General features: G+C 42.3%; 1 protein-coding gene across 2 annotated transcripts in view; it reads left to right on the forward strand.

Moving 5' to 3' along the window:
* atp6v1ab (ATPase H+ transporting V1 subunit Ab) overlaps positions 1–26171 on the forward strand; it is a 44343-nt gene that overhangs the window by 5571 nt on the left and 12601 nt on the right. For both annotated transcript variants that reach the window (XM_067986627.1, XM_067986628.1), the window contains exons 2-11: positions 11128–11219; positions 11726–11854; positions 12886–13100; positions 16783–16920; positions 18454–18605; positions 20553–20715; positions 21318–21426; positions 22448–22570; positions 23288–23402; positions 24603–24666. In XM_067986627.1, coding sequence (XP_067842728.1) covers positions 11138–11219; positions 11726–11854; positions 12886–13100; positions 16783–16920; positions 18454–18605; positions 20553–20715; positions 21318–21426; positions 22448–22570; positions 23288–23402; positions 24603–24666 — 1290 coding nt within the window. In that variant the 5' untranslated portion in view covers positions 11128–11137. The remainder of the gene's footprint in view (positions 1–11127; positions 11220–11725; positions 11855–12885; positions 13101–16782; positions 16921–18453; positions 18606–20552; positions 20716–21317; positions 21427–22447; positions 22571–23287; positions 23403–24602; positions 24667–26171) is intronic.

The raw sequence follows: 26171 nt of genomic DNA on the forward strand, positions 1-26171 counted from the left end.
TTTTTTTCCTCCCTGAAGTAGCGATGCTGACTAATTGTGCCGTTTCAGTGGTTCCACCCGAGGTGAGCGAACACCACGGATCAGGAATCAGTGCTGAGATCTTCTAGTCTTCGTGGCTTGGCTACTAACTGCCTCAATCAGCCAAGCTATCTGGGGGAGCTTTATTGTTGTGCCCTTAAACAAGTTGTCCTGGAGGTTCCTCCGTGGGCGCAAGCTGGAATTTGCATCCGAAATGGCATCCATTTTGCCGATGTCGAAAAGTGCCCAAGTATCCTGATCTCAAAATGGATGTAAATTGGCATAAATCAGCAGAGACAATCAGAGTCCAAGGAAATGGGTATGATGGACGGATGTAAAAGATCGAGGAGACTTGGGCGTATTGTAGTTGCATGCTAACTCAGTTATGCCCAAAAAATTCCCCGATCTTTTAAACCATGTAATTTGTTTGCACGCGGATTATATGTGTATCTGGGCATAAATGCAGAGGCACCTCAAGGCTGTTATATCTACATCAGTTCAGATGCAGTAATCGAAAATGCACAGTACCATAAATATTTGGCACACGAAAACAAAATTACCACAGTGGGCTGCAATTTTTACTATCCAATTAGTACACTACATACTCTGTATGACACTTGGTCATCTATCTTTTTCACTTCTAATTTAAATAAGTTAATATCAAAATATTAGTTCTTGCCTTGTAATTGTATTGTCTAGATTTCTTCTCTGCATCCATTGATGCCTTTCACGATTTAAAAGAAAATTTCGGCAATTTTATTTTCTTAGTCCCACTAATTGAAGATTTATTGCTGTACAGATATGAGTTTGTGACTGACGCATGCTCGGATTGATCGAAGCAGCAGTGTTTACTTATACAGAGAGCTCTGCTTCACTACCTGACTGGGCAAAGCAGGCTCTGCTCACCTGTGTCTAAATACTGGCTGATTTGCAATGATAGAGAAGAGTCATCAAGTCAGTGTACTCTTTGCCAATGTTACAGTTTTAAAGTTTAAAATGTTTCTAGGCTGTGCACTGGTTGTGGTTAGTTTGCAGGTGAGACTACATCCTGGAAATGGTCTTGCAGAACTTGCTAGAATTCTATCCTGGCGCTTCACTCCCAAGTTATACTACACACTTTGGCCTAGGCTTTCCATCTGTGCCCCTTACCCATAGTTGATTTTTTTTTTTTCCCTCCTTTTTCCCGGCAGATGTGGGATGGGTGGAGGCAGAAAGTAACATGGAGACACACTGCTGCAGCCCAGCTTCCCTGCAGTTTTCAGCCGGCCAGCTCGTCGGGAGGGGTACTGTGCCTGCCATGTGTGGGTGTCATATGGTAATGAGATGAAATCTAGGGACATGCTGATTCTTGCAGTTGCAGGCTTGTAATACCGGATGCAAGGACTGCCTGATAGGTCTCTGTGTCCAGCGATCAGTGGAGGGGACCGTGGGTTTAAAAACTTTGAATGTGCCTGTTGCAGGTCTTTCAGAATGTTGCTACCACAGGCCCCATTAATAAAACTGAGTGAGTGGCTGACACAGTGGTGTCAATAATGAGTTGGGGGCTGGGTGGGGGGGACTCGCAGCAAAGAGTCTATTTAAACAGAGTCTCTACACACTACAGCAAACAGAACTCAAAACTACAGCAATGTTTCCTGATAAAAGCAAGGTTATTTCTCCAGCAAAATGCAGTGAGTGGAGGATAGTTACATAATACAAATTACGTGCGTAAAATCAATCCCAGTCACTTATCGCAGTGCAGTCTCCAGGCGTGATTGACGGGGGAATTACTCAATAATCTCCATTCCGGCCGGGCCTTGTGGTGTCAGCCTTAATAAAATTTTAAAGAAAAGCTTCTTGATCTAGCAGCTTGCTGCCCACTTCTTCCTCACACTACAACGAGCACCCAAGCCCTGCTGCAGTAAGTTTCCGCGGAGGCCAGAGAGCTCACTTCCCATATAAAAAATGACCCCAAGGCTGCAAATGTGGCCGGGGCCTGGGGGCATCTTGGAGGGGAGGGGAGGGTGGGGGGGGGAGTGGTTGGGGGGAGCGGTTGGGGGGAGCGAAGGAAGGAGTTGGGTGGAAGAAATCCTAGGCCTTTGTGTCCGTGAAACCGCTATGCAGCAATACCAGTCGTGTAGTATAACTGGCCTATCAGTATGTTTAATTGGTCTCTTGTTAGAGGATAGGTGTTCTTATTTATAATTTACTCCTCAAATCAATAAGGCTCTTATACATTGGATATTAGGTATCACAGATTTATTAAGCATACAATACATGTAACAGTACTTAAACATACTTAAAAGGTAATACTTACAACCAGACCTAATGGTGGTTGGTTGTGGACGAAAATGTGTTACAGTTCTGAGCTCTGATGTGGAGATGCCGGAGATGGACTGGGGTTGACAATTGTAAACAATTTTACAACACCAAGTTATAGTCCAGCAATTTTATTTTAAATTCACAAGCTTTCGGAGGCTTCCTCCTTCCTCAGGTGAACGTTGTTGGAAATGTATCTTAGGCCTTTACGAATCTAAATGCTTTTTACAAACAACCTGACAATCCACACAATTCTGCATTACATAATTGTACAAAAGTTAAAATACAACTCCATATGAGGAGAATTTAATTGACTAATCCCTTATCAATAACTTTTTTAACAAGTTCCTTTTCTGTAGACTGGTACAACTCCCCTACTTCGTTACCTTATCGATAGTTTCACACTTGTTACATATAATTGTTATTCCACCAAGTGAAAGTTTTAATTACAAGTCTGTCTTTGATTCAGTACCATTTCGTACCAGTCAACCCAGATGTTTTGCTATGCAGACATAACTTTTTTCTACACGTATTATCAACTGATTAATGTTCTCTGCAGCGTGCACTGACAGGTCTTTTAATTAGGTTTACTGAAGTGACTAAACTGACCAATGCTTTAAGTTCAGCCCTGGCTTAATAGCCCAGTGGTACTTTAAATTGACTTAAACTTCCCTACTTAACAGGCAAAGGCTAAAGGTTACTATTAGTACAATATAAAGAGAAGTCAATAGCAGTATAACATTAGCAGACTTCAGGGCAGTCTAATTGACCCTTTCCTTACACTCTTTGCAGTGCTTCTGTTTTGAAATTTCAGCAACCAAAGTTTGACTCTCCTGTTAATGGGAGATGGCCTTCGGTGAGGTGGCATCTGTTAATAGGCAAGTTTTCTCAAAATTTTCAACCTCCCCTTAGAGTGTTATTGTTATGTCATTTAGAAAAAAATATTGTAGTCTCTTTCTAACATAGTACATATTCCTATTTAAAATTCCAATTTTAAGCTAACTGTACTTGTAGCTGCAATATAAATATTTTTGATGAGTTTACTAATATCATGGTATCACAGGTACCATACTTGCTTTGGGATTTAAAAAAAACTAGGAGAAAATTTTCGAAGCAGGAAAAGATGATGGCAATCCCACCAAGTCCTGGCCAACAATATTTTGGGCTTTATAAATAGAGGCATTAAGGAAAAAGGTAAAGAAGTAATGATATATTTGTTCGGCCAAAGTTAGGGTACTGTGTACAATTTTGGCCACCCCATTATTGAAAGGACATTAAAGCCATAGAGCGCATATAACTTAGATCCACCAGGATGGTACTAGGGTTTGGAAGTTCTATTTGAGGAGATACAAGCTACTAGTATTTCTACTGGAGCAGAGAATAGGGGTTTCTAAAATTAGGAAAGATTTTGATAGTGAATAGGGAAAGGCTCTTTTCTCTGGTTGGGAGGTCACTGATGGGCATTAATTTTAAAAGCAAGGAGGTTATAATGAACCTTTATAGAACACTGGTTCGGCCACAGCTGGAGTATTGTGTCCAATTCTGGGCACCGCACTTTAGGAAGGATGTGAAGGCCTCAGAGATGGTGCAGAAAAGATTTACTAGAATGTTTCCAGGGATGAGGGACTTCAGTTACGTGGATAGGCTGGAGAAGCTGGGGTTGTTCTCCGAGCAGAGAAGGTTGAGAGGAGATTTGATAGAGGTGCTCAAAATCGTGAGGGGTCTAGGCAGAGTAGGTAGAGAGAAACTGTTCCAATTGGCAGGAGGATCGAGAATTAGAGGACACAGATTTAAGGTGATTGGCAAGAGAACCAAAGATGACGTGAGGAAAAACTTTTTTACGCAGTGAGTGGCTATGATCTGGAATGCACTGCCTGAGGGGGTGGTGGAGGCAGATTCAATCGTGGCTTTCAAAAGGGAATTGGATAAGTACTTGAAAGAAAAAATTGTGCAGGGCTACGGGGAAAGTACGGGATAGTGGGACTAGATGAATTGCTCTTGCAGAGAGCCGGCACAGGCTCAACGGGCCGAATGGCCGCCTTCTGTGCTGTAACCATTCTATGATTCTATGAAATCCTCACCATGAGTGAGGAGAGAGGTTAGGAGAAATTTCTTTACACAGAAGGTTGTTGAAGCATGGAATGTTTTGCCACAGGAACGAGTTGAGACAGAGAACATTGTACGTTTTATGGGAAAATTTGGATAAACATTTGAACCAGAGGAAGATACAGGGCTATAGGGAAGAGAGCAGGGCAGTGGGATTAATTTTGGAATGCTGTAACTAAGAGCCAGCACAAATGACCAAATGACCTCTTGTGCTGTCACCCTCCATATGGTTTTAGTGTGCTCAAAATTGTACATTCAATAAATTATTTATGCAGGGCAAAAAAAGATGGGGGTCAATTTTGTTTTGATTTATCTATGTTACATGTAGTTTAACTCCAAAGAAGGATGAGATGAAGGTCCGTCCTCTTTAATTAGTTTGACTGAATTTGTGGATCTTGGTAGACATGAGGCACCACTCTCCTGACTGAAAAGGATATTGAGATAAATAAGGGAGAAATGCAAAATCTGTATTAAAATACTGAGTGGCTTCATTGTATTATGATCAAACAATCCAGTTGACCAGTGGGTGCCATTATTGAAGCATTCATTTATTAAGATATTGAGTTTAAAACAACTCCTTTATTATAGGTAGTAAAAAGCAGAACCTCCTGGTTTTACAATAGTGAAATCAATTTAAATGTTTTACCAATTTATCCAGTCTTGCAACTGTAATCATGAAAAGAACGCTCACAAATAAGTGCTTTGAAAGGTAAATGTGAAGATCAGCCCTGGGCCGCAGCTTATCCCTCACTCTGCCATCTTTCAGGCACTATCTCCCTACATGCTAGAATTCTGTCCAATTCCAAAACTAATTCGCCATCCTATGTCTTTTCCTTTCTTAAAACGCATCATGTTATCCGTTCAGTGCCTTGAGTTCACTCCCCTTTAATTCTTCCCTATCGGTTTGGTGTTGTGATCTCTCTCCCTTGTTAAATCGTCAGCTGTGCTATGTCAGGGAAGCTGTATAAATGTTTTTTGTTCATCTGCCATAGTGCTGTTAAATGTCTTAGTGTTCAGTGGAATGAAGGTTCAAAGCTGGCAATTTTTGGTGTTGCAAATAAATCTCCTTGAATAAGATTTTCATCCTGCATAAAATTTGCTAATATTGCACAAACTGCAGTGAAGTCATTGATGCAATTAATTGGAAATGCTCTGTGCAAGAGACTTGCCACGTTTATGTCTGCAAGCACATAACTGGTCACCTCAAAGTTAAGTCATTTCAAGATTTTTATCAAACTTAATTAGTCTTCCTCTTATCAGATGCTGGCTTATTTCCAAAAACCAAAATACTTTAAGTTCAGGCAATTTCAAGTACCTATAGCAGTATTATAAGGCCTCTAATGTTCAAACTAATCTTGGATTTTCAGTAAACTTCATTGCATTTTGCAATTAAATGGACATTCTGAAAACCTTGGTGTGTTTGATCATGCGTTTATAAATATTCAGCACCAAGATCCTTAACGAACATCATTATTAAGTAACTTAAGTCAACTTGGGAGTGGACTTTACATCGGACTCTTTTTATATTGGGCATGTTAGATACTTCTCTTAAATCCATGCTTATTGGCACATAACATCTGTGACCTCAAGATTAATATTTCACTGTATTTTAACTAAAATTAGAGAACATTTTCACTCATCAGACAAGTAGTTTGTTAAAAATGTGGACGGTAGATAGTGCAAAATGTTTAAAGATGTGCTTTTTGATGTAAAGCTTAGTGTAGGATTTTGTGATCTGTAAACCAGGATGCATATTGGTGGAACTGTTCTTGGGTTGGGTGCCTAGCGCAGTGGTACAGATTTTGTGATGGTGATGCAAATACATAATTTAAATATTGTGATATGGTGTTACTTAAAGGTACATAAGAGTACTGCATAAAACTCATGCTATATGAAATATTTCACTATTGTTGGGTTAGTAATATCCTGGATCATGGGGAGGTGAGGGGTGGTGGTGCTGATTGAGGGATCACTGAGAAATTTGTTGTCTGGCATTTTTGGTGCACGAGATTGTTAAGCTATTAATCATTGAAAAGTAAGCACAGCAGGAAGCCACTGTGCCTGTGTCACACTTGGCTCCGCACTGGAGCTCTAGTCACGTTTGCTTGCTCTTTCCATATACTCTAATATTCTTCAGGTGTTTAACTCCCGCTTAAACATCGTGATTGAATTGGCCACTTGTAGTAATGTATTCTAGATTCTGATAACCTTTGCAAGAAAAAACTACTTCTTCCTGCAACCCCCTCCAATTCTTTTACCAATTCACCAACCAGTGGCAATAACATTTCCATTTACCTTATCTGCCCCAGTGAATACAGCCATACATTCTATTGTCATTCATCTACATTGCACATTTTCCTAGTCAATGTCTTGTTTAGATTCTGTATCCCTGCACCCCTACATTCCTGTTCCTCCACTTCATTGAGAGTTTTACCATTTAGGCCTGATTTCCATTCTGTTTTTCCCAAAAGGTGGTACTACACATTTATCTTTGAACTGCATTTGCCACATATCCATTCCCCTGTCCTCTCTGCTTCTCTTTAGCTTCCTGCTTTCTTTCTTACACTTTACTGTTATTGCTAATTTAATATCAGCAAATTGATATCCCCTCTGTGCCTATGTCCAAATCATGTATTTATGTGGAGAATGAGAAGTCCCAACACAGGCCCCTGGAATTTTTAGTAATTTTAGAAGTACTAAATATACAAGTCAAATGATTGTAAATTGAGCATGCACAACAAAAGGTAGAATGGTTCAAATGCACACTAATGTGGAAAAAATGATCGATCTTCCTTCCCACTCCCTCAGCCCAAAAAAAAACTTTAAAAAAAGAGACAAGTTGGATTGTTTAAGGAAAATATATTTTTTATATATACAGCTGCTTTTCTAGGGTGGCTCTGGATTTCTGGCATTTCTCCCTTTTAGTAAAACTACCCTGCTGGGGCTTCAGGGTGGCATCACCGAGAGAGGGGAGAGAAGTGTGGCTGTTACGAGCGATGTGTATTTTGACCAAGAACTGGAATTTAAACCCTAATGCTGCGTGCTGCACTTGTACACCCATCACATCACTTTCCTGTTTAACTGCAATTCTACATTTTGTGTCTGTGAATTTTGGTTAACAAATACACTGGGGCATTTTTCCTGTATTTAAGGATCTCCTTTTGCCTTGTAATTTTTAGCACAATGGAATAAAGAAATCAGAGAATCTAACCAGAGTAAACACATTGTCTTTCATTTTAAACCATTAAATTTGACACGTCAACAAAATTGGTGTTCGAGGGAAAGGGAATTATATTTTTTTTCACTTCTCCATAAAGTATTAGAATTGTTATTGGGTCCCGAGGATGTTGTAAACTTAACAATTAATTGGCTGGCTAATAGGAAACTGAGGTAGTGAAAGTTGGTGACATTCATAATTTGGAAACTGAAACTAGCAGAGTTCCCAAGAGACTTTGAGTCCCTGCTGTTCAGAACCTTAATGGAGGCGATGGAAAGTCAAGCATCCTACACTTGCAGCTGATCCAGCGCTGTGTGAAGGCCAACATTCTCAGTTCTATCTTGCGGAAAATTTAAAACTACCGTAATTTCATATTGGTGAAATCATTTGTATTATCTATCCTGGGAAAATGCACTGGAGTTCCTATTGGTCCACCAAGGCTGCAATTTTGTGCGTAAGTAACCTCTACAAACTGAAGCTCGGTTCCTGTCTACCAGCAATCTTATTCTGTTTCCTCAAAAGTGTTGTACAAAGATAGGTTCATTATTGTACTTGGCCCAAGAACTAAATGTAGTGAGGAATCAATTCCCTTTAAATTTGTAGGAATTGTGCACATGCATACATGGGACCGGGACTGGATTGGGTTCACCATGATACTCCCCACTGTTGACTTGCAGACATTAGTCTTGCACTTGAATGTTGGCCCTTTTAAGGTACTGGAGGACAGCGAGGAGCAAAATTGGGGTCCACAGTCTAAATTTAGTATGGTACCTGGTTCTGCTGGGTCTCTTGCCTTTTGCTAAGCAACAGCTCGCATTTATATAGCACCTTTAATGTAGTAAAACATCCCATGGGGCTTACTCTGCAAGAGTTTTGTAAGGAGTGGAGCAGAGGTTTCTTGCATCTGCCCCCCTCCCATTTGAAGAGGCAAGATGATGACATCTGCCAGAAATCATGCCAGTTCCACATCTGTTGCCCCAACGCTAAGTGGGCCTGCATGATCCAGCACGCCAGGACCAGATCCTGATGGAAGTGGGGCCAGCAGTCGGTTTTTCCAGTGCAACCGCCATCGATCTGCCATTGGGGAAAGAGGAAGTTTTAAAATTGAGAAGTTTCTGGCCATATGTAGCTGACCCTACAGCAAGATGCTGCAGTGAAATTCCTGTCCACCTCTCACCTCTTTCCCTCCCCAGGTCTGAGACAGCAGCCCCAGTAATGCTGAAATTGGCATGGCATCTCCTCTCCCCAGATGAAAATGATTTCCACCCTTGGATTTGGGATGGGGCCAGGGACACATCTGGAAATCTTCCACTGCACTGCCAGTGGTGGAGAGGGGCCCAGGAATTTCAGGACCAGTATCTTAATGGGATTGCTACATTTACAAGAGCCTCTGTTAGCAGAGACAGGCGTACCTGGTGCTAAAAATACCAAAATGATGGATCAGGAAGAACTTGGAGGTGATGATTTACAAACCTGAAAGCAGCATTGTGTTCTGTAGTGGTAAATTGTCAATCTGGATAGAATGTTGGGATGTGTAAGTAAATTCTTAAAAGTCCAAATTCTATCGGTACCTCCTGAGGTTTTCATGAGATTATGTAGAAATTGTATCTTGCTTTCTCTTTGTAAAATCGTGCTTTATGTCTAATGCTGTATTAATTATAAAATGTTCTGTTTCATTAAAATGCATCTACTTTTATTTTGGGGTAATATGTAATTGCATTTTTTCTTTTTACTTTAGTTCCCTCTCTCTACCCCCTCTCCCCACCCCTGCAGATGATGAAATGTAGCATTCATGCATATTTCAAAGTGTACTTGGAGTATTGACCCCTCCAGTAAGTGCTCTTGGAAAAATGGCTGTCATGGATGAACTTAGTGTGAATCAAGGTGACATCAGTGCCTGCAAAGGGACCATTTCCCACCTTGTGGAACCCGTGTCATTCCCAAGATCCAGTTACTTGAGTCGGATACGGGATAAAGCTGCTTGTACCCTGTTTAACAATGCACCTCAATCCTAGCCTTCAAAGTGCAACGGTTTGAAATTTTCATCTCCAACACTAGCCATCTTTCTGGCTTCTTTTGAGATTGCCAATTTAGTTGGGGAGTTTGGGTTGGGGAGTATGCTTTTCACTCCTACTAGGAACGAAACCAAGATTGCCCAAACAATTGTGAAACCGTTCACTCCATTAGCTTGTGTTAATTGGAGCTTAGCCCTTTCACTTCTGTAGCCTATGTTGTAACCAACTAGAAGCTATCTATATCTGATTTAAAAACCAACAGCATTGTTGGATACAATGCTGGAGTTTGAATTCTGACTAGGTGGTCTGAGGTAATTCCAGAATCTTGTGCAATAAGAGATGTTTAGTCAGTTTTGGTTGATCCAAATGAGGATTATTGTGAACCTGCAGAAGGGGAGCAGTACACTAGAGGGCACTATAGTTGCTTAGCACCTGTGAAGCTTCTGGAACTTTAGTTATGAATAAATGTAGTTTGTGGAGAATGTCCTTATCACTTCAATAAATTCTAATCTGATCCATTTATACAGCAGTAAGCCCAGTGAAAGTGTGCTCAATTGTCCAGTGTATAAGCTAAATGTATGGTAACAGCAAATTGCACTTTTGTTTTGTGCATTTTTGATTATATGCTATGAGATTTCACTTTTATTTTTCTGTTTAGTGATTACATGATCCAGCAACTCTACACTGGGCCTGCACAACCTACATTGCTTGTAATATTCAAGGTTGTCATTGTGTGCCAGTACTTCCATTTTTTTTAAGCTAACAAGAATCATACAGCACCGAAGGAGGCCTTTCGGCTCATTGTGCCTGTGCTGGCTCTTTGAAAGAGCTGACAATTAGCCCCACGCCCCTGCTTTTTCCCCATAGCCCTGCAAATTTTTTCTTTTCAAGTATTTTTCCAATTCCCTTTTTGAAAGTTACTATTGAATCATTTCAAAATCATGAAGGGTCTCGACAGAGTAGATGGGGAGAAACTGTTCCCATTGGCGGAAGGGTCAAGAACCAGAGGACGTAGATTTAAGGTGATTGGCAAAAGAACCAAAGGTAACATGAGGAAAAACTTTTTTACACAGCGAGTGGTTGGGATCTGGAATGCACTGCCCGAGGGGGTGGTGGAGGCAGATTCAATTGTGGCATTCAAAAGGGAACTGGATAAGCACTTGAAAGGAAAAAATTTACAGGGCTACAGGGAAAGGGCGGGGGAGTGGGGCTAGCTGGATTGCTCTTGCATAGAGCCGGCATGGGCTGAATGGCCTCCTGTGCTGTACCCTTTCTATGATTCTATAATTCTTTCTATGAATCTGATTCCACCATCCTTTCAGGCAGCGCATTCCAGATATTTGGAAAGAAAAATGCGCGGGTGCATTATAATGTATTTTTTTTAAGCGCTCAATTTTGAGCCTGAAATTTACAAGACTTTCAGTTGTCACCAGTTTCTCTGCTTATATCCTATCTATTATGAAATCTTTTCAGATTGATCAAGATGGATTTCAGCAAACTTCCCAAGATACAGGATGAGGACCGTGAGACTATGGTCGGATATGTTCATGGTGTTTCTGGTCCTGGTGAGCATTTAATTGATTCACAATTTGCTGTACAACAGCTTTGATGTATGGGAATGAGTTACTGTGTAAAATACACACTATGTCTGCTAAAGGTGTTCATTCATCCTGGTGAATTCTGCTGCTGCCTGGAAAAAGTACCATTTTATTGGGGGAAAAAATATTCACTCAGGATTAACAGGCAGGGTTTGATTAGGAAGTATCATGCTACAATGCCTCTGCTCATCAGATTCCTCACCTCCCTCTTATTTCAATGGCGAGGATCTGCCTCTGGAGTTTTTTTTAATCCGTTTCCCTTTCTTGACAAGAAACGTGCGTCTTTAAAACTTTACAAGTTGTAAATATGACTAGATTGTTCTGTTCCCTATCTGCAGTAAATTGCCATTGAGAAACCTTGATCATTCAGATGTGAATAGGTCATTTTTCTTTCAAATACAAAGTTCTGTTTCAATTCTGTGCTTCTGACGATTCATTTACTTGTTTGTTTTTCTGTTCCATGTGTTTTCCAGTTGTTACTGCCTCCAATATGGCTGGAGCAGCAATGTACGAGCTGGTTCGTGTAGGTCACTCCGAGCTGGTTGGTGAGATTATCCGCTTGGAGGGCGATATGGCTACAATCCAAGTCTATGAAGAAACCTGTATCCTTTCCTTATTGATTAGCAATATAAACGCCAGCGAGCTGCTCAGTGGAACTATTTAATTTGTTTTTAGGATGAGGCGACGTTGGCAAAGCTGCATTTTTATTGCCCGTTCCCAGTGCTCTGAGAAGGTGGCTGATGAGATAAAATGCATCTTGCAGCAAATGATATGCATGAAGGAGAGGATACTCCATTGATGAGTAGATACGATGGCACAGGCACCATGGGCTGAATGACCTCCTTCTGTGCTGTATCATTCTATGATTCTATAAACAAGTGTGTGATGAGAACATAGGAACAGGAGTAGGCCATTCAGCCCCTCGTGCCTGCTCTGCCATTTGATAAGATCATGGCTGATCTGTGATCTAGCTCCATATGGCCAACTGGTCTGCAAGACTGTTCTTTCACAGAGCATGTACTTCATCTCAAATGCAATCTGACTAATCTCCTGAGGAAAGGATTTGCATGTTTTTCCTGTAAAACTCCAGAATATTGTAACGTTATACACCATTAACAATCACATTTGCCTTGGGCAAGGAAAAGTTTTTTTAAGAAGCATTTAAATGAATAGTTTTTTCTTGTCATTTTTTGTCTTTCTCCCTCCCTGTTCTTCTGAACATATGAAATTGATGGGCAGGAATAGACCAGTTGGTCATTCAAGCCTGCCCCACACCATGATGGCTGGAGCACCACGACTAAACACTCCTTGCCACCCCTGCAGTCATGTAAGCTCATGGGAGAGGCAAAAAAAAAAAGGAAAAAAACAGGGCCAATAAGGGAAAAAGTACTCTGGAAAATTCCTCCGACTGAAGGCAGTCACGTGTTCTATGAAATGATTCCATGGGAAACCGTTGCCCTTCAGTAACTTTTTCAAGTAGCTGTTCTTTGTGTGTGAGCTTGAACAATGAGTGATGGGCTGCAGGCACTTATTTAGCATGCACACAGTGCTGTTCCAGGTTCCTGGAACTTGATTATGCTTAATCTTTTTATCAGTATTTTAAGCAGTATTTTCCTGAGCTCCCATCTAATAGCTGGTGTATCTGTTGGGGATCCTGTGCTGCGTACAGGGAAACCCCTTTCCGTGGAGCTGGGGCCCGGCATCATGGGAGCCATCTTTGATGGGATCCAGCGACCTCTAAAGGACATCAATGATCTGACCAAGAGTATTTACATCCCTCGTGGTGTCAACGTGAATGCTCTGAGTAGAGACTTGAAGTGGGATTTTACTCCTTCCAAGAATTTGCGGGTAAGAACTTTCAGATAGGCTTCCTCGTGCTAAAAACAGTCCAATTTAATTATTATATGCGTAACTATATAATAGAATTCTAATCCATGTATTATTCTGGTGCAATATTATGATTTAATATCTTCCTTGGTAGTTAGGAAAGAAATAACTTGCATTTATCTTGTGCCTCTGAATATTCCAAAGTGTGCTGGAGTCATTGGATCACTTTTTGAAGTGGAAATATATAGAAGTTACAAGACAGAAACAGACCACTCTGCCCAACCAGTCCGTGTTGGCGTTTACCCTCCGTGCAAGCAAATAGTCCTAATCACCACGTTCCCATTTCCTTCATCCATCTGTCACTGTTAAGGGAACCAATTGAGCTCAGCCAGGTCCCACCAACAGCAGATGAATGAGCAATTAATCTGTTTTTGGTGGTGTTGATTGAGGAAGGAATTGTTAGCCAGGACATCAGGAGAATGCCCTGCTCTTCTTCCAATAGCGCCATGGGATATTTTACATAGAGCAGGCAGACATGGCCTCGGTTTAACGTCTTGTCCGAAAGAAGTTATATTTGACAATGCAGTGCTCCCTCAGTACTGCACTGAAGTGTCAGCCCAGATTATGTGTTCCAGCTCTGGTGTGGAACTTGAACCATCTCTTTCCAATTCAGAGGAGTTCCCCCTACCGCCAAGCTGACACATTGAGCCAAGCAAACTCAATATTGTAATACAAAACAATATTGAATAGTTTCTTCGGTGATTTGTCTCATTTCAACTTTTTTCCTCCTCCCTGAAGGCAATGAAAGCATCTTGAGGTAAGTTTCACATGGACTGGCAAGTCTCCGATAACATGATTAAATTTATCAACTGCTTTTGTGTCTTTATAAAATACCTTCATTAAAGTTTAATGTGAAGGACTCAGCCTGCCCCAAAAACCTGGGCTTGGATTTAATTTTTCTTTTGCCCAGTGCTGTGACTATAGGCTGAAGGCAATTCCTGCAGTCTGAGCATGTGCAATGTATACAATTTCCCAGGATATCTCAGTAGCATTTAAGATAGTCAAATGATGGAACGTTTCATTTTGTCTCCAACAAAATCTATGAGGTCGATATTAAGCCCCCCATGACGGCACGGGGGGAGGTGGTGGTGGTTAAAAATCGTGAAATGCGTCCATCACAGTTTTTACGGTGACAGGTTGCGTGTCTTGTCTGTGTCCCGCTCTCGAGAGGTGGGACCCTTCATTATAATTAAATCAAAGTTCGGGAAACCCGGCAGCTAAATGGAAAAGGGAGCTGCCGGATCAAGCAGGTAAGTGCTTTTCCAGCACTGCTTGTGAGCCAGGGATGCTCCCCCCCCTCCCCCCCAAAGCTCCTCCAGCAAACTTTCCACTGATTGTGGCCTCTCCTTGCAATCCGCCAACCTCCCCCACCCCCCCCCCCCCCCCCATCCAAACCAGCAATCTCAAGCCTTCTGCCCTGCGATCTGCCTCACCCCCCACCCCCTCCAAATTCAGCCCTGTGATCTGTCCCCTCCCACCCCCACCCTTATGCCCCGCAGTCACCCCCTCCCTCCAAATTGCCATCCCCGGCTGCAGCCTTCTACCTCTGGCTTTCCCAGCCAGCCGACCTGTCAATCTGTTCAGCTGCCGTGCAGGAAACGGAATAAAAAATGATGAGGTCCTGCATTAAATTCAGGAGCACCTCCACATCCCCAGGATTTGAGGGTTTCTCCCTCACAAATACGTTCCCTCCCCGTAAATACCGGAACCTAGGTGTTTGATGAAAAGCTAGAGAAAGAATTTTTAGAAGCTGTTTTCAGGTAAAAGTTAAATTGTGTTTTCAAAGCAATTAGTCTCTAGTTAACTCTTTTTATTAATGGTTAGAAAATTCTAATTACTTAGAGACAGACACAGAGCCACATTTCCAGGAACCAATCTCAAAACTGCAAATTTAATGTTTGGAGAGGTCTATTAGAAAGTTGCAAGCCAATGTTAGCCAGACTTGGTGGCCTTTCCCTACTCACCTCTGACCGACATCAGTGAGCCAAACCCCAGGTTCTATTCCATATTAAATAAAAATAGAACTTGCCTCATTCAATCGCTCTGAATCAGTGGCACTGATATACCTATATGGCATAAGCACCCTATTGTTTTAAAATAGGCTAACTTCTGACTCCATGCGCAAGAGACACCGGTTGGTATATAATACATTGGGTGTTACATGGTATAACACTCCTGTTATTATAAAACATGGTCTCTGAATGGTGTGTGGCACAATGGGAGACCTGCTAGTAATATGAATAAATCTAATGTACAGCTAGTTCAGTTCTCAAATAATTTGCATATGGCAGATAAAAACTAGTGTTAGAAATGCAATTAAGGTGATTTATCATTAGCCCGCTATATGTGTCCGTATTAAACAGTTAGTGCAGCTCGTGCGTACAGGGTCTGTTAATTTTCAGTGTTGCCCATTTAAAGTTGGTAGTTATTCCATAGCTGGGTGCAACTAAGAAAAAAATCTGTGGTCCAAAAATTGAAGTGTGACTCATCAATTGTCTAGTAGCTTCAAAAAAATTGCCTTCCTCCTCCCCATCTGCCACTCATAGATCCCTTCCTGCTAGAGATGTGAAATGTTGCTGGGGGTGCGTTTATACCAGCCTTCCACTGCATTCCTAAACTGATCTCGTCCCCATAGTGAGAGTGAACTAGTTTGAAAGTGACTCACCTCCTGACTCACCTCCTGACTCCCCAAAGCCTTTCCACCATCTACAAGGCACAAGTCAGGAGTGTGATGGAATACTCTCCACTTGCCTGGATGAGTGCAGCTCCAACAACACTCAAGAAGCTCGACACCATCCAAGATAAAGCAGCCCGCTTGATTGGCACCCCATCCACCACCCTAAACATTCACTCCCTTCACCACCAGCGCACTGTGGCTGCAGTGTGCACCATCCACAGGATGCACTGCAGCAACTCGCCAAGGCCTCTTCGACAGCACCTCCCAAACCCGCGACCTCTGCCACCTAGAAGGACAAGGGCAGCAGGCGCATGGGAACAACACCACCTGCACGTTCCCCTCCAAGTCACACACCATCCCGACTTGGAAATATATCGCCGTTCCTTCATTGTCGCTGGGTCAAAATCCTGGAACTCCCTTCCTAACAGCACTGTGGGAGAACCGTCACCACACGGACTGCAGCGGTTCAAGAAGGCGGCTCACCACCACCTTCTCGAGGGCAATTAGGGATGGGCAATAAATGCCGGCCTTGCCAGCGACGCCCACATCCCGTGAACGAATAAAAAAAAAAGTTGGAGTAACTGTGAATATCTCTGGCTGTGACACTGAGAGCAGGGAGGGAGCAGCAATAAAAGGCAATTCAAGCAACCTGGAGAGGTAGTCAACATGGCAGTTGAGGTGGGAGTATTGAGGAGGATGGAGTAAGAATTGTGATACCATCTTTTCACCACTGAGTTAAGTCTATTCATCCATAACTGCTATAAGGTCTATTGACATTGAGTCATTTTGGCTTCACTGTCTGTCTGCAGTTAATGACAGTATACCATGACCACAACAACTTGCATTTATGACATTCTTAGTGAACAGTTTAAGCAATAACGGAGACTGGGATTTATAGATTGAATACTTTCAAAAATAGTTTACTTGGTTATGCTTTGAGCTGTAAATTGTGTTCTTTATTTTCAGGTTGGTAGTCACATCACCGGGGGAGATATATATGGCTTTGTGTTTGAGAATTCTCTTATTAAGCACAAGATCATGCTTCCTCCAAAAAACAGAGGAACTGTCACATATGTCGCCCCACCAGGCAACTATGATGTCTCTGTAAGTATTTGAAAGATTAAGTTTATTCCATAATCTGATCAAATGTATTCCTGGATTTGTGTGTGGCACATGTCTTTCACCCAGCTGAATGATGTATACATCTCACTTGTACTTTGGTACAACAACTACTTGCTATTAACACAGGCCAAAAAAAACAAGATTTTTCAGAGGTGAAAGGAAAAAATGAACAATTCAAAGGAGGAAATATTAGGAAGGGTGACCAAAAGTTTGGTTGAAGAGGTGGATTTTAATGAGCCTCTTAAAGGGGGAGAGGCCGAGAAGCTTAAGCCGGGAATTCCAGAGCATGGTGCCAAGGTGGCTGAAAGCACGGCCACCAATGGTGGGGCAAAGGGAAGGGAGGTGGGGGGGTGGAGAGAGATGCACAAGAGGCTGGAGTCAGAGGAATGGAGAGGGCGGGGGGGTGGGGGGGGTTGGTGGCTGGAGGAGGTTACAGAGATGGTGGGGGGAGGATTCAGGCCAGGAAGTGATTTAAACACGAGGATGAGAATCTTAGATTTCAAGTGTTGGAGGACCAGGAGCTGACGTATTGTGGTGATGAAAGGTAGTTGTGAGTTTGATAGTGCAGTTGTAAATTACTTGTGTGAGAATTTTTCTCAAGGATGGATGCAGAAGGAAGTGGGGAATGGAGGGATGTGGGCAGTGAGGGATGCAAGGAGGTAGTTGGAGATGGCCTTGTCAGTGATCAACTCCATGGGAGTAAGAGAGGCCACAGGAGGTGGCGTAGAAAGTGCCTTGGGATCTTTTACTCCGTTAAAAGCATTATATAAATGCAAGTTATTGTATGAGAGTAGACAACAAATTGCAGTATAATGCAAAATGTGATTTATTTATTTTTACTAAATCAATAATCTTTTCAGCTTCAGAAATCTAGTTAAAGTAGATCAAATTCCATTGAGTGACAGCAGTTTGGACTAATTTAATAGCAATTCCAAAGTCCCATTATGGCAAAGCTCAGTAAATTCCCCACTTAATGAGGAGTTGCTACTTCAGCTTAAACTCGTCAAAGGTACCTTTGGTTGTGAAACTTCTGTTCCTCCACTTTCTACAGAGAGGTTTTAATGTTAATTTAGGACTTTGTTGTTTCAAATTTGTGCATGTGTTTAAATGTGTGACAAGGATATTGTGGGGGTGAGGGGATAATTAAGAAATGAAGTGAAGCTACATTATTCCATAGCGGTGGGACATGTGTATGGCTGGCTCAAGAGTTCTTGTACATTTCATTGAAAGTCAGAATTTATTTACAATTCAAATATCTGATAGTCAAGAAGAGCGCTTTGTACAGTGATCAGAGTGGAGAATAAAAGATTCCCCTGCACTATAATGGGGTTTTAATAGCCAAGCCAAAGTCCAAAAAAAAATCACAAAATGAACCAGATTGTCTTGGTAAGCAAATAATACATTTAAAAGCTTCAAGTGTTTGCATGGCAACAAAGTTCTTCAAATGCCAGTTCTTTTTTGGAGGTGGCAATGATTGATTGTGACTCTTTTCTTTTCTCCTCTTTCCCCTTAAAGGATGTGGTTCTGGAGCTTGAATTTGAAGGCATCAAAGAGAAGTTCACCATGGTTCAGGTTTGGCCAGTTCGTCAGGTGAGGCCAGTCACCGAGAAGCTCCCGGCCAATCACCCTCTGCTGACAGGGCAGCGTGTGCTGGATGCACTTTTCCCGTGAGTTTTATCTAAAATCAAATGCACTTTGGTTTGAAATGTTGGGAAGTCCAATCCCGGACTTTGTCGGAATCCTCAGCTGCAGCATCTTTCCATGCCATGCGTCAGGAAAATGGACTGGGATGGTATAAAATGCAGTGATTCTATAAATTGCCACCAGGCACCATATTATGCTGAGATCAGGAGCAGATTTGCCTCTTGCCAAGATAGCTCCTCGGCCACGGATGCTGCAATTCCACGAGAGAGAGAGAGATGTGCGACCTGTTGATATAAGGAATTAGTACAGGTGATGACTGGGGCACCTGGGGTAGAATACCATTCAACTGATTAGGATTTTCTCTCTCTTGTGGGAAAGGAGTACACAATTCAACCCCTCGAGCCTATTCCAACATTTAATTAGATCATAGCTGATCTTTATCTCAACTCCATTTATCCATCTTTGCTCCCTATCCCTTGATACCCTTGCCTAATATTTGTCAATCTAGGTCTTGAAAATTTCAGTTGACCCAGCAGCCATAGCCTTTTGGTGGGCGGGGGGGCAGGGGGCAGAGAAAGAGAGGGCAGTTCCAGATTTCCACTACCCTTTCTATGAAGAAGTGCTTCCTGATTTCACTCCTGTAGAGATCTAATCTTAAAATTATGCCGTCTTCTGATTCCTGCACCAGAGAGAGCATTTCTCTGTATCTACCCTATTGAATCAGTTTATCATTCTTAAGAGCTCGATTAGATCACCCCTAAACCTTATAAACCCAAGGGAATACAAACCAAGTTTATGCAGCCTGTTCTCATAATTTAACCCTTTTAGCCCTGGTATCATTCTGGTGAATCTGCACTGCACCCCCTCCAAGGCAAATATATCCTTTCTGAGGTGCGGTGCCCATTACTGAATCCAGTATTTCCAGATGGGTTCTGACCAAGGATTTGTACAACTGAAGCATCACTTCCTTCCCTTTCTATTCCAACACCCTTGAGATAAAGGCCAACATCCCATTAGCCTTTTTGATTACTTTTTATACCTGTCTATAGCTTTTATTGATTTGTGTACTCAAATCCCTTTGCTCTTCCACAGTTTCTAGTCTCACCATTTAGAAAATATTCCTATTTGTCTTTCTCGGATCCAAAATGGATGACCTCTCACTTCCCCACGTTGCACTCCATCTGCCACAGTTTTACCCACTCACTTAGTCTGTCTATGTTCCTTTATAGCTTCCTGTTCCTATCTACAGAACTTATTGTGCCTCCTAATTTAGTGTGAGCTGCAAACTTGGATATAGAACTGTCTTCCTTCATCCAAGCCATTGACATATGGTGAAACACTGAGGCCCCAGAACGGATCCCTGGGGAACACCACTTGTCACATCCCGCTAATCAGAGAACATTCCCTTTATCCCTACTCTCTAGACTCCTATCTTCCCAACCAATTACCTACCCATGTCACAAGGTCTCTTCCCCCTTCCTCCTCCCCCTCCATATTACTTCATCAGTCTCTAGCAGGGTGTCATTGATGTAATCTGTAAAAGAAAGAACTTTACTGACCTTGTGGAATGGCCTTCACTCATGAGCACAGTCCTTTCAGGCCTAGCAGGGAGTTAAATTATGGGAGTAGGGTTGGTCACAGGGGAGACATGCATGGCATTATAAACCATCTTAAGGGGTAATGTTTTTGTTTTTGAGGTTTCTCCCCCTTCCCATCCCACCCACTGCATTCGGCCTGGTGGAGGACTACTGCAGAAGTATGTGGGAGAGCTTCTTGGAAGAACTAAAAGACCCTAAAGACCCTTCAACATTTATATACTGACGCCTATAAGTCCTGAATGCTTGTACTTGACCTGCAAGCTAATAAATATTTGGTGGGAAGAAATGCTTTCACTTTTCTGCCTACATTGACTGGGGAGTCGGCTCATTGTGGAATCGCTTGTTTTTCTTTGTTCTGTTCTTGTGTTTAAGGTGTGTGCAAGGTGGGACCACTGCCATCCCAGGCGCCTTTGGTTGTGGAAAGACCGTGATTTCACAGTCTCTCTCAAAGTACTCCAACAGTGATGTGATCATCTACGTCGGATGTGGGGAGCGTGGCAATGAGATGTCTGAAGTACTGAGGGATTTCCCAGAGGTTAGTTTAAAGTTGTCTTTACCAAAAAAAAAATCTTTAAAACTGGTAGCAAAGGATTGGAAGCTATGTTTGTAAATACTTTTAAGAAAATGCTGCAGAATATTATGAGAATTCAGCATAGACTCAGCAAGCTCAGCAAAAAGTTAGACTAGATGGAAAACAACTTTTGGTCTACTGAAATAGACGAATCCCCCAGGAACTCCTCCTTTTCCCAATGACTCTAGTGGAGAGGCAAAAAGGGATACACGAGTCTGCTTTAAGCCCTTCACCTACTGTGACATGAAGTGATTAACTAAAAAGATGTGGCTGGTCTCTTAGCATTTGTAATCTGTTGTGACGTGCGATTATTGAGTATTGCTGTATTCTAGTCCTTTAGCTCTCAATATTCCACCCTTCCCTGTTGGATAAAGATGGTGGGGGCTGAATGAGAGTGATAGGAGGTTTTACTGATGCACGGTTTAACCAAAGAGCAATATTACAGCTCTCTATTGATATTGCCTAAAGCCTGCGTATGCGGAACAATTGGGCTGAAAGGTCTCTCCATACTCATTCTTTAGATCAATTCTGGTGCTAATTTGCCTTATTTCTCCTGCCCTGTGTAGCTGACGATGGAGGTAGATGGGAAAATAGAAAGCATTATGAAGAGAACATCTTTGGTGGCTAATACCTCCAACATGCCTGTTGCTGCCCGAGAAGCCTCCATCTACACCGGTATAATATCGCATTTGTTTTACATTATAATTTTCTTGCAGCAGAATAAAATTTTGAATTAGTAACGTTGGCTTTTACTGGTAGAAGAGCATTATTGGACCTATTTCATGGTGGGTTGTAGATGGATCTTGTCCATAGAAAACCCTGCACACACTTGTCAGGGTGGCAAGGAGATGGTAGAAAGATACTCAGATCTTAAATTTGGTTGTTTTTGAAGATCTGCTTGTAAAGTAAACTGACCATCCAACCTCCCTTCCTGACCCTCATTTTATTGTAAATGGTTTCTTCTCCGTAGGCACTTCCCGCACCCCCCCCGCCCCCATTTTTCAAGGCCGCTGTGAATATCCCTTCCTTTCAAAAACCCACTCTCAACTCCTTTGTTGTTGCTATGCACTGTACCATCTCCAACCTTGCTTGTCTCTCCCATGTTGTTGATGTGCTGTTGCCTCTCAGACCCATGTTTGAATCCCTTCAATCAGGTTTCCAACCTTCTCTCATCGCCAAAAGGGTCCTAGCCAAAGTCGCAAACACCATTTCCTGGGACCGTCGTACATTGTCCCTCCTCATCCTCCTTGACCTCTGCAGCCGATGATAGTTGATCACGGACCCTCCTACAACCCCTGTGCTCTGTTGTCCAGTTTCTTGGGTCTGTCTTCGCTTGGCTTCATTCTTAACCTCTAATCATCGCCAGTGCATCTCTATCAATGGCTTTTCTTTCCACTCCTGCACATTCACCTCAGGAATGCTCCAAACATCCACCCTTGCCCCCCTCCTCATCCTCATCTACATACTGCCCTTTGGTGACATCGTCTGAAGCTTTGGGGTCACCTTCCGCATGTGGGCCAATGACACCCAGCTCTATCTTCCTACCACCTCGCTTGACCCCTGCAGAGGTGCTTAGCTGGTGATCTGCTCAACGTGCACTCCATTATCCTAACAATGAAATGATGCAGGCTTCTAAGTGTCTATAGCAGAAAATGGCACAACTTTAACTGTTTCGTCCTGTTTGGCACCTTTCAAGGCATTACCCTTTCCGAATACTTCCGAGATATGGGTTACAACGTCAGCATGATGGCTGACTCCACATCCCGATGGGCCGAGGCTTTGAGAGAAATCTCCGGACGTCTGGCAGAAATGCCTGCTGGTAGGTTTTTGTGTACAGCTTTGGTACCAAATTAACTCCGAATATTGCTCTGCATTTTAAAAATGAGAGATACACTGATCATCGTGAATTTGAGCCCAGCTGCAAGTATCATCTTGGGTTCATTGGCATCAGTCGCTCCCGTAGGTGGTCTGAGTCTCTTACTTTTCTGGTGGTTGACTCGCACTGCCCTATATCGACTCGCACGATAGCAGGACCTGAGGATGTAACAATGAAACGCCCTTGTGATCTGGACCGGATCTCCATACCTGTATTTCCTCAATCTCTCTCTGGGCAGACCAAATTAACCTGAGATGAGATTAGGCTTGATTTTTGAATCGTTAAAACAACTTTACTCCACAGCAAGATGAACGTAAGATGCTTACTGTAAGATTGGAGAAGCTTGTGTGTGATAGATACCCGAGACCCAGTCCAAATCACAAAGGGTGCTCTTGTTACACCCTGGGTTACCCTATCGTATGATTAGATATTGGGCAGTATGGGCACACCTCTCAACACAAGACACTTGGATTGCTTACTGAAGTGACTGGTATCTCTTGGGCAGATCCAAAACTTGTAGCTTGCATATTCCACTTTATATGAAAACAGTTGGAGCTAATTTGACTTGGATCTGTATTTTCAGTAGAGTGCTATTATCCAAATACTTGATGCGACTCATTGTCGGGCATATGATGAAACTAACTTTACCTGTCTTCTCAGACAGTGGTTATCCTGCTTACCTGGGTGCCCGTTTGGCCTCATTTTATGAGCGTGCAGGTCGAGTCAAGTGTCTGGGGAATCCTGAGCGAGAGGGTAGTGTCAGCATTGTTGGAGCGTAAGTATTTAATCAGGGACTAGAAGTATCAGCCCTGTGTGCTCGGGGGAAGGGGACTTGTCCGGATAGGAAGCTGCTTCATGGTTTGTTTTTTAATTGGATAAAAATGTGACGTACACCTCTTTATGCTTAACATTTAATCATAGTCTGTATTGATACTAAATGAAATGAGATTCGCAAAGTACTAATGTACATTGTGAGAGGGATTTGCCTTAATCGCTCGGAGTTTCACCGAGCTAAGAGCTTAAATCACAGAATGACAATAGCCTTTTGGCCCATCATGCCTACCCTGCTCGGACTTTGTACAATTTTCAAACACTGCAGCATAAAAACTTCATACATCGACTGCACTTCCCACGTCGACATGAATAAAGCAGCCAAGAAACCAGGAGGAGATTCTTGGGGGTTCTGCATATCTTAAGTTGCTTTTCGTCAGGGTCCTGGTCGTCTACATCAGTGGCACTGAGGTTGATTTCCGTTAAGCATAGATGCAAAACAATAAGAAACCCTCTCTCAGCGAGCTAGGAATGGAACAGGCAGTCGGGAGTCTGACATGCTGCTGGGTAACAGTTCATTGATTGTTCACATTATCTGAGTCATGTCCTACATCCTGATGCCAGGGGTATAAAAGCTGGCTGTTTTATACAGTCACCCATCAGGTAACTGTGTACAGTTCCCTCAGGATACTTTAAAATCCCCTGGGAAAGAAATGAGGGCCATGGGCAAATGGCATTCTTCCAAATCTCCCACAAGGTATTGGGCACAGTATTAGTGTCCAATCTGTTGACCGTATCACACTGAAAGGTAGGTGATAATTAGAGAACGAGAGAGACTCTATTCTGACATACTGCTCTGGACCTTCTAAAAGCTTACTGTTTGTGAGCTGTTCTCACAATCTGAGAATATCCTAAATCTAATATTTTAATACCGTTAATGCTAAAACCGTTACTTCACATTATTTTAGAAGACTCAATAATTGTATGAGTATGTGTGTGTGTATATAGCTTTCTCTCTCCTATTTCTGTTTCTTTCTCTTTCTATTTCTGTTTCTTTCTCTCTGTCTCCTCCAGCTCTTTGTTTTTATTACAAATCTTTGCTTCAGCACCACTATAATTGGAGTTGCGACTATATCAGCTGACAGCTAAAATGATTGGATGCATTATTCAACCCTCCTAACTTATTTTGTCTTTTATTGCTTAGTGTGTCTCCTCCCGGTGGTGATTTCTCCGATCCTGTGACATCCGCTACTCTTGGTATTGTGCAGGTACTGAAACAAATTTAAAGTTTCTTCTCCAGGCCTTTTGAAAGTATGACTTCTATTGGCAACTGTCAACAAATTGGAATATGATTGATCTATTTATTTTCTACTAAAATAAATATTCAAGCACACTCATTGTAATTGAATGAGGCCCAGTGTAAACAATATGTTACCTTTAATTTTACCAGGGATAGGTGGTAGTTGAAAGTTTCTTAATTCTTGCAATCATTCGGATTTTTGTTAAGCCTCATCAGTGTGGTGAGGGGGGATGGTTTGCTATCCAAGAACCAGCCCTTGAGCCCTTGTACTCGATAAAACTCCTAGGATTTCTCTGAAGCCCACCCACTCCAAAAAAAAATGTAAGTGTCATTATCCCCCGTACAGTGCTTCAGGAGGAGTCATAGAAAATAGGAGCAAGAGTAGGCCATTTGGCCTTTCGGGCCTGCTCCACCATTCAAAATGATCATGGCTAATTATCTAACTCAGTACCGTGTTCCCGCTTTTTTCCCATATCCCTTGATCCCTTTAGCATTAAGAAATATATCTATCTCCTTCTTGAATACATCTAATGACTTGGCCTCCGCTGCCTTCTGTGGTAGAGAATTCCACAGGTTCACCACCCTCTGAGAGATGAAATTTCTCCTCATCTCGGTTCTAAATGGCATACCCCGTATCCTGAGACTGTGACCCCTGGTTCTGGACTCCCCAGCCATCGGGAACATCCTCCTTGCATCTAGTCTGTCTAGTCCTGTTAGAATTTTATATGTTTCGATGAGATCACCTCTCATTCTTCTAAACTCTAGTGAATTTAGGCCTAGTCGACCCAATTTATCCTCATACATCAGTCCTGCCATCCCAGGAATCAGTCTGGTAAACCTTCATTGTACTCCCTCCATGGCAAGGACATCCTTCCTCAGATAAGGAGACCAAAACTGCACACAATACTCCAGATGTGGTCTCACCAAGGCCCTGTATAATTGCAGTAAGACATCCCTGCTCCAGTACTCAAATCCTCTTGCAATGAAGGCCAACATACCATTCGCCTTCCTAACTGCTTGCTGCATCTGAATGCTCGCTTTCAGCGACTGGTGTACAAGGACACCCAGGTCTCGTTGCACCTCCCCTTTTCCCAATCTATCACCGTTCAGATAATAACCTGCCTTTCTTTTGTTTTTACAACCAAAGTGGATAACCTCCCATTTATCCACGTTATACTGCATCTGCCATGTTCTTACCCACTAGTGTGAATTCTCTGAATCATGCAGTGTCTGCATTTTGTGCTGGGATTATTTCGAAAGAATATCAAACTTAAACACTAAAGTCCTGACATCGCTGTGCGAACTGCACAGTTGTTGAGTGTAATTTTACCACATAGTGAAGCAGTACCATGAGGGTACCCTCGTGATCAGTCTAATCATAGCCATGTTTGTAAAATACTTGGTCATCCAGTTCACTTTGGTCCATTTCTATATCTGTGACAGATAAGTTCAAATATGATTTGGAGCAGAATA

Source organism: Heptranchias perlo, chromosome 6 (assembly GCF_035084215.1).
Source record: "Heptranchias perlo isolate sHepPer1 chromosome 6, sHepPer1.hap1, whole genome shotgun sequence".
In the NCBI taxonomy this organism is placed as follows: Eukaryota; Metazoa; Chordata; class Chondrichthyes; order Hexanchiformes; family Hexanchidae; genus Heptranchias; species Heptranchias perlo.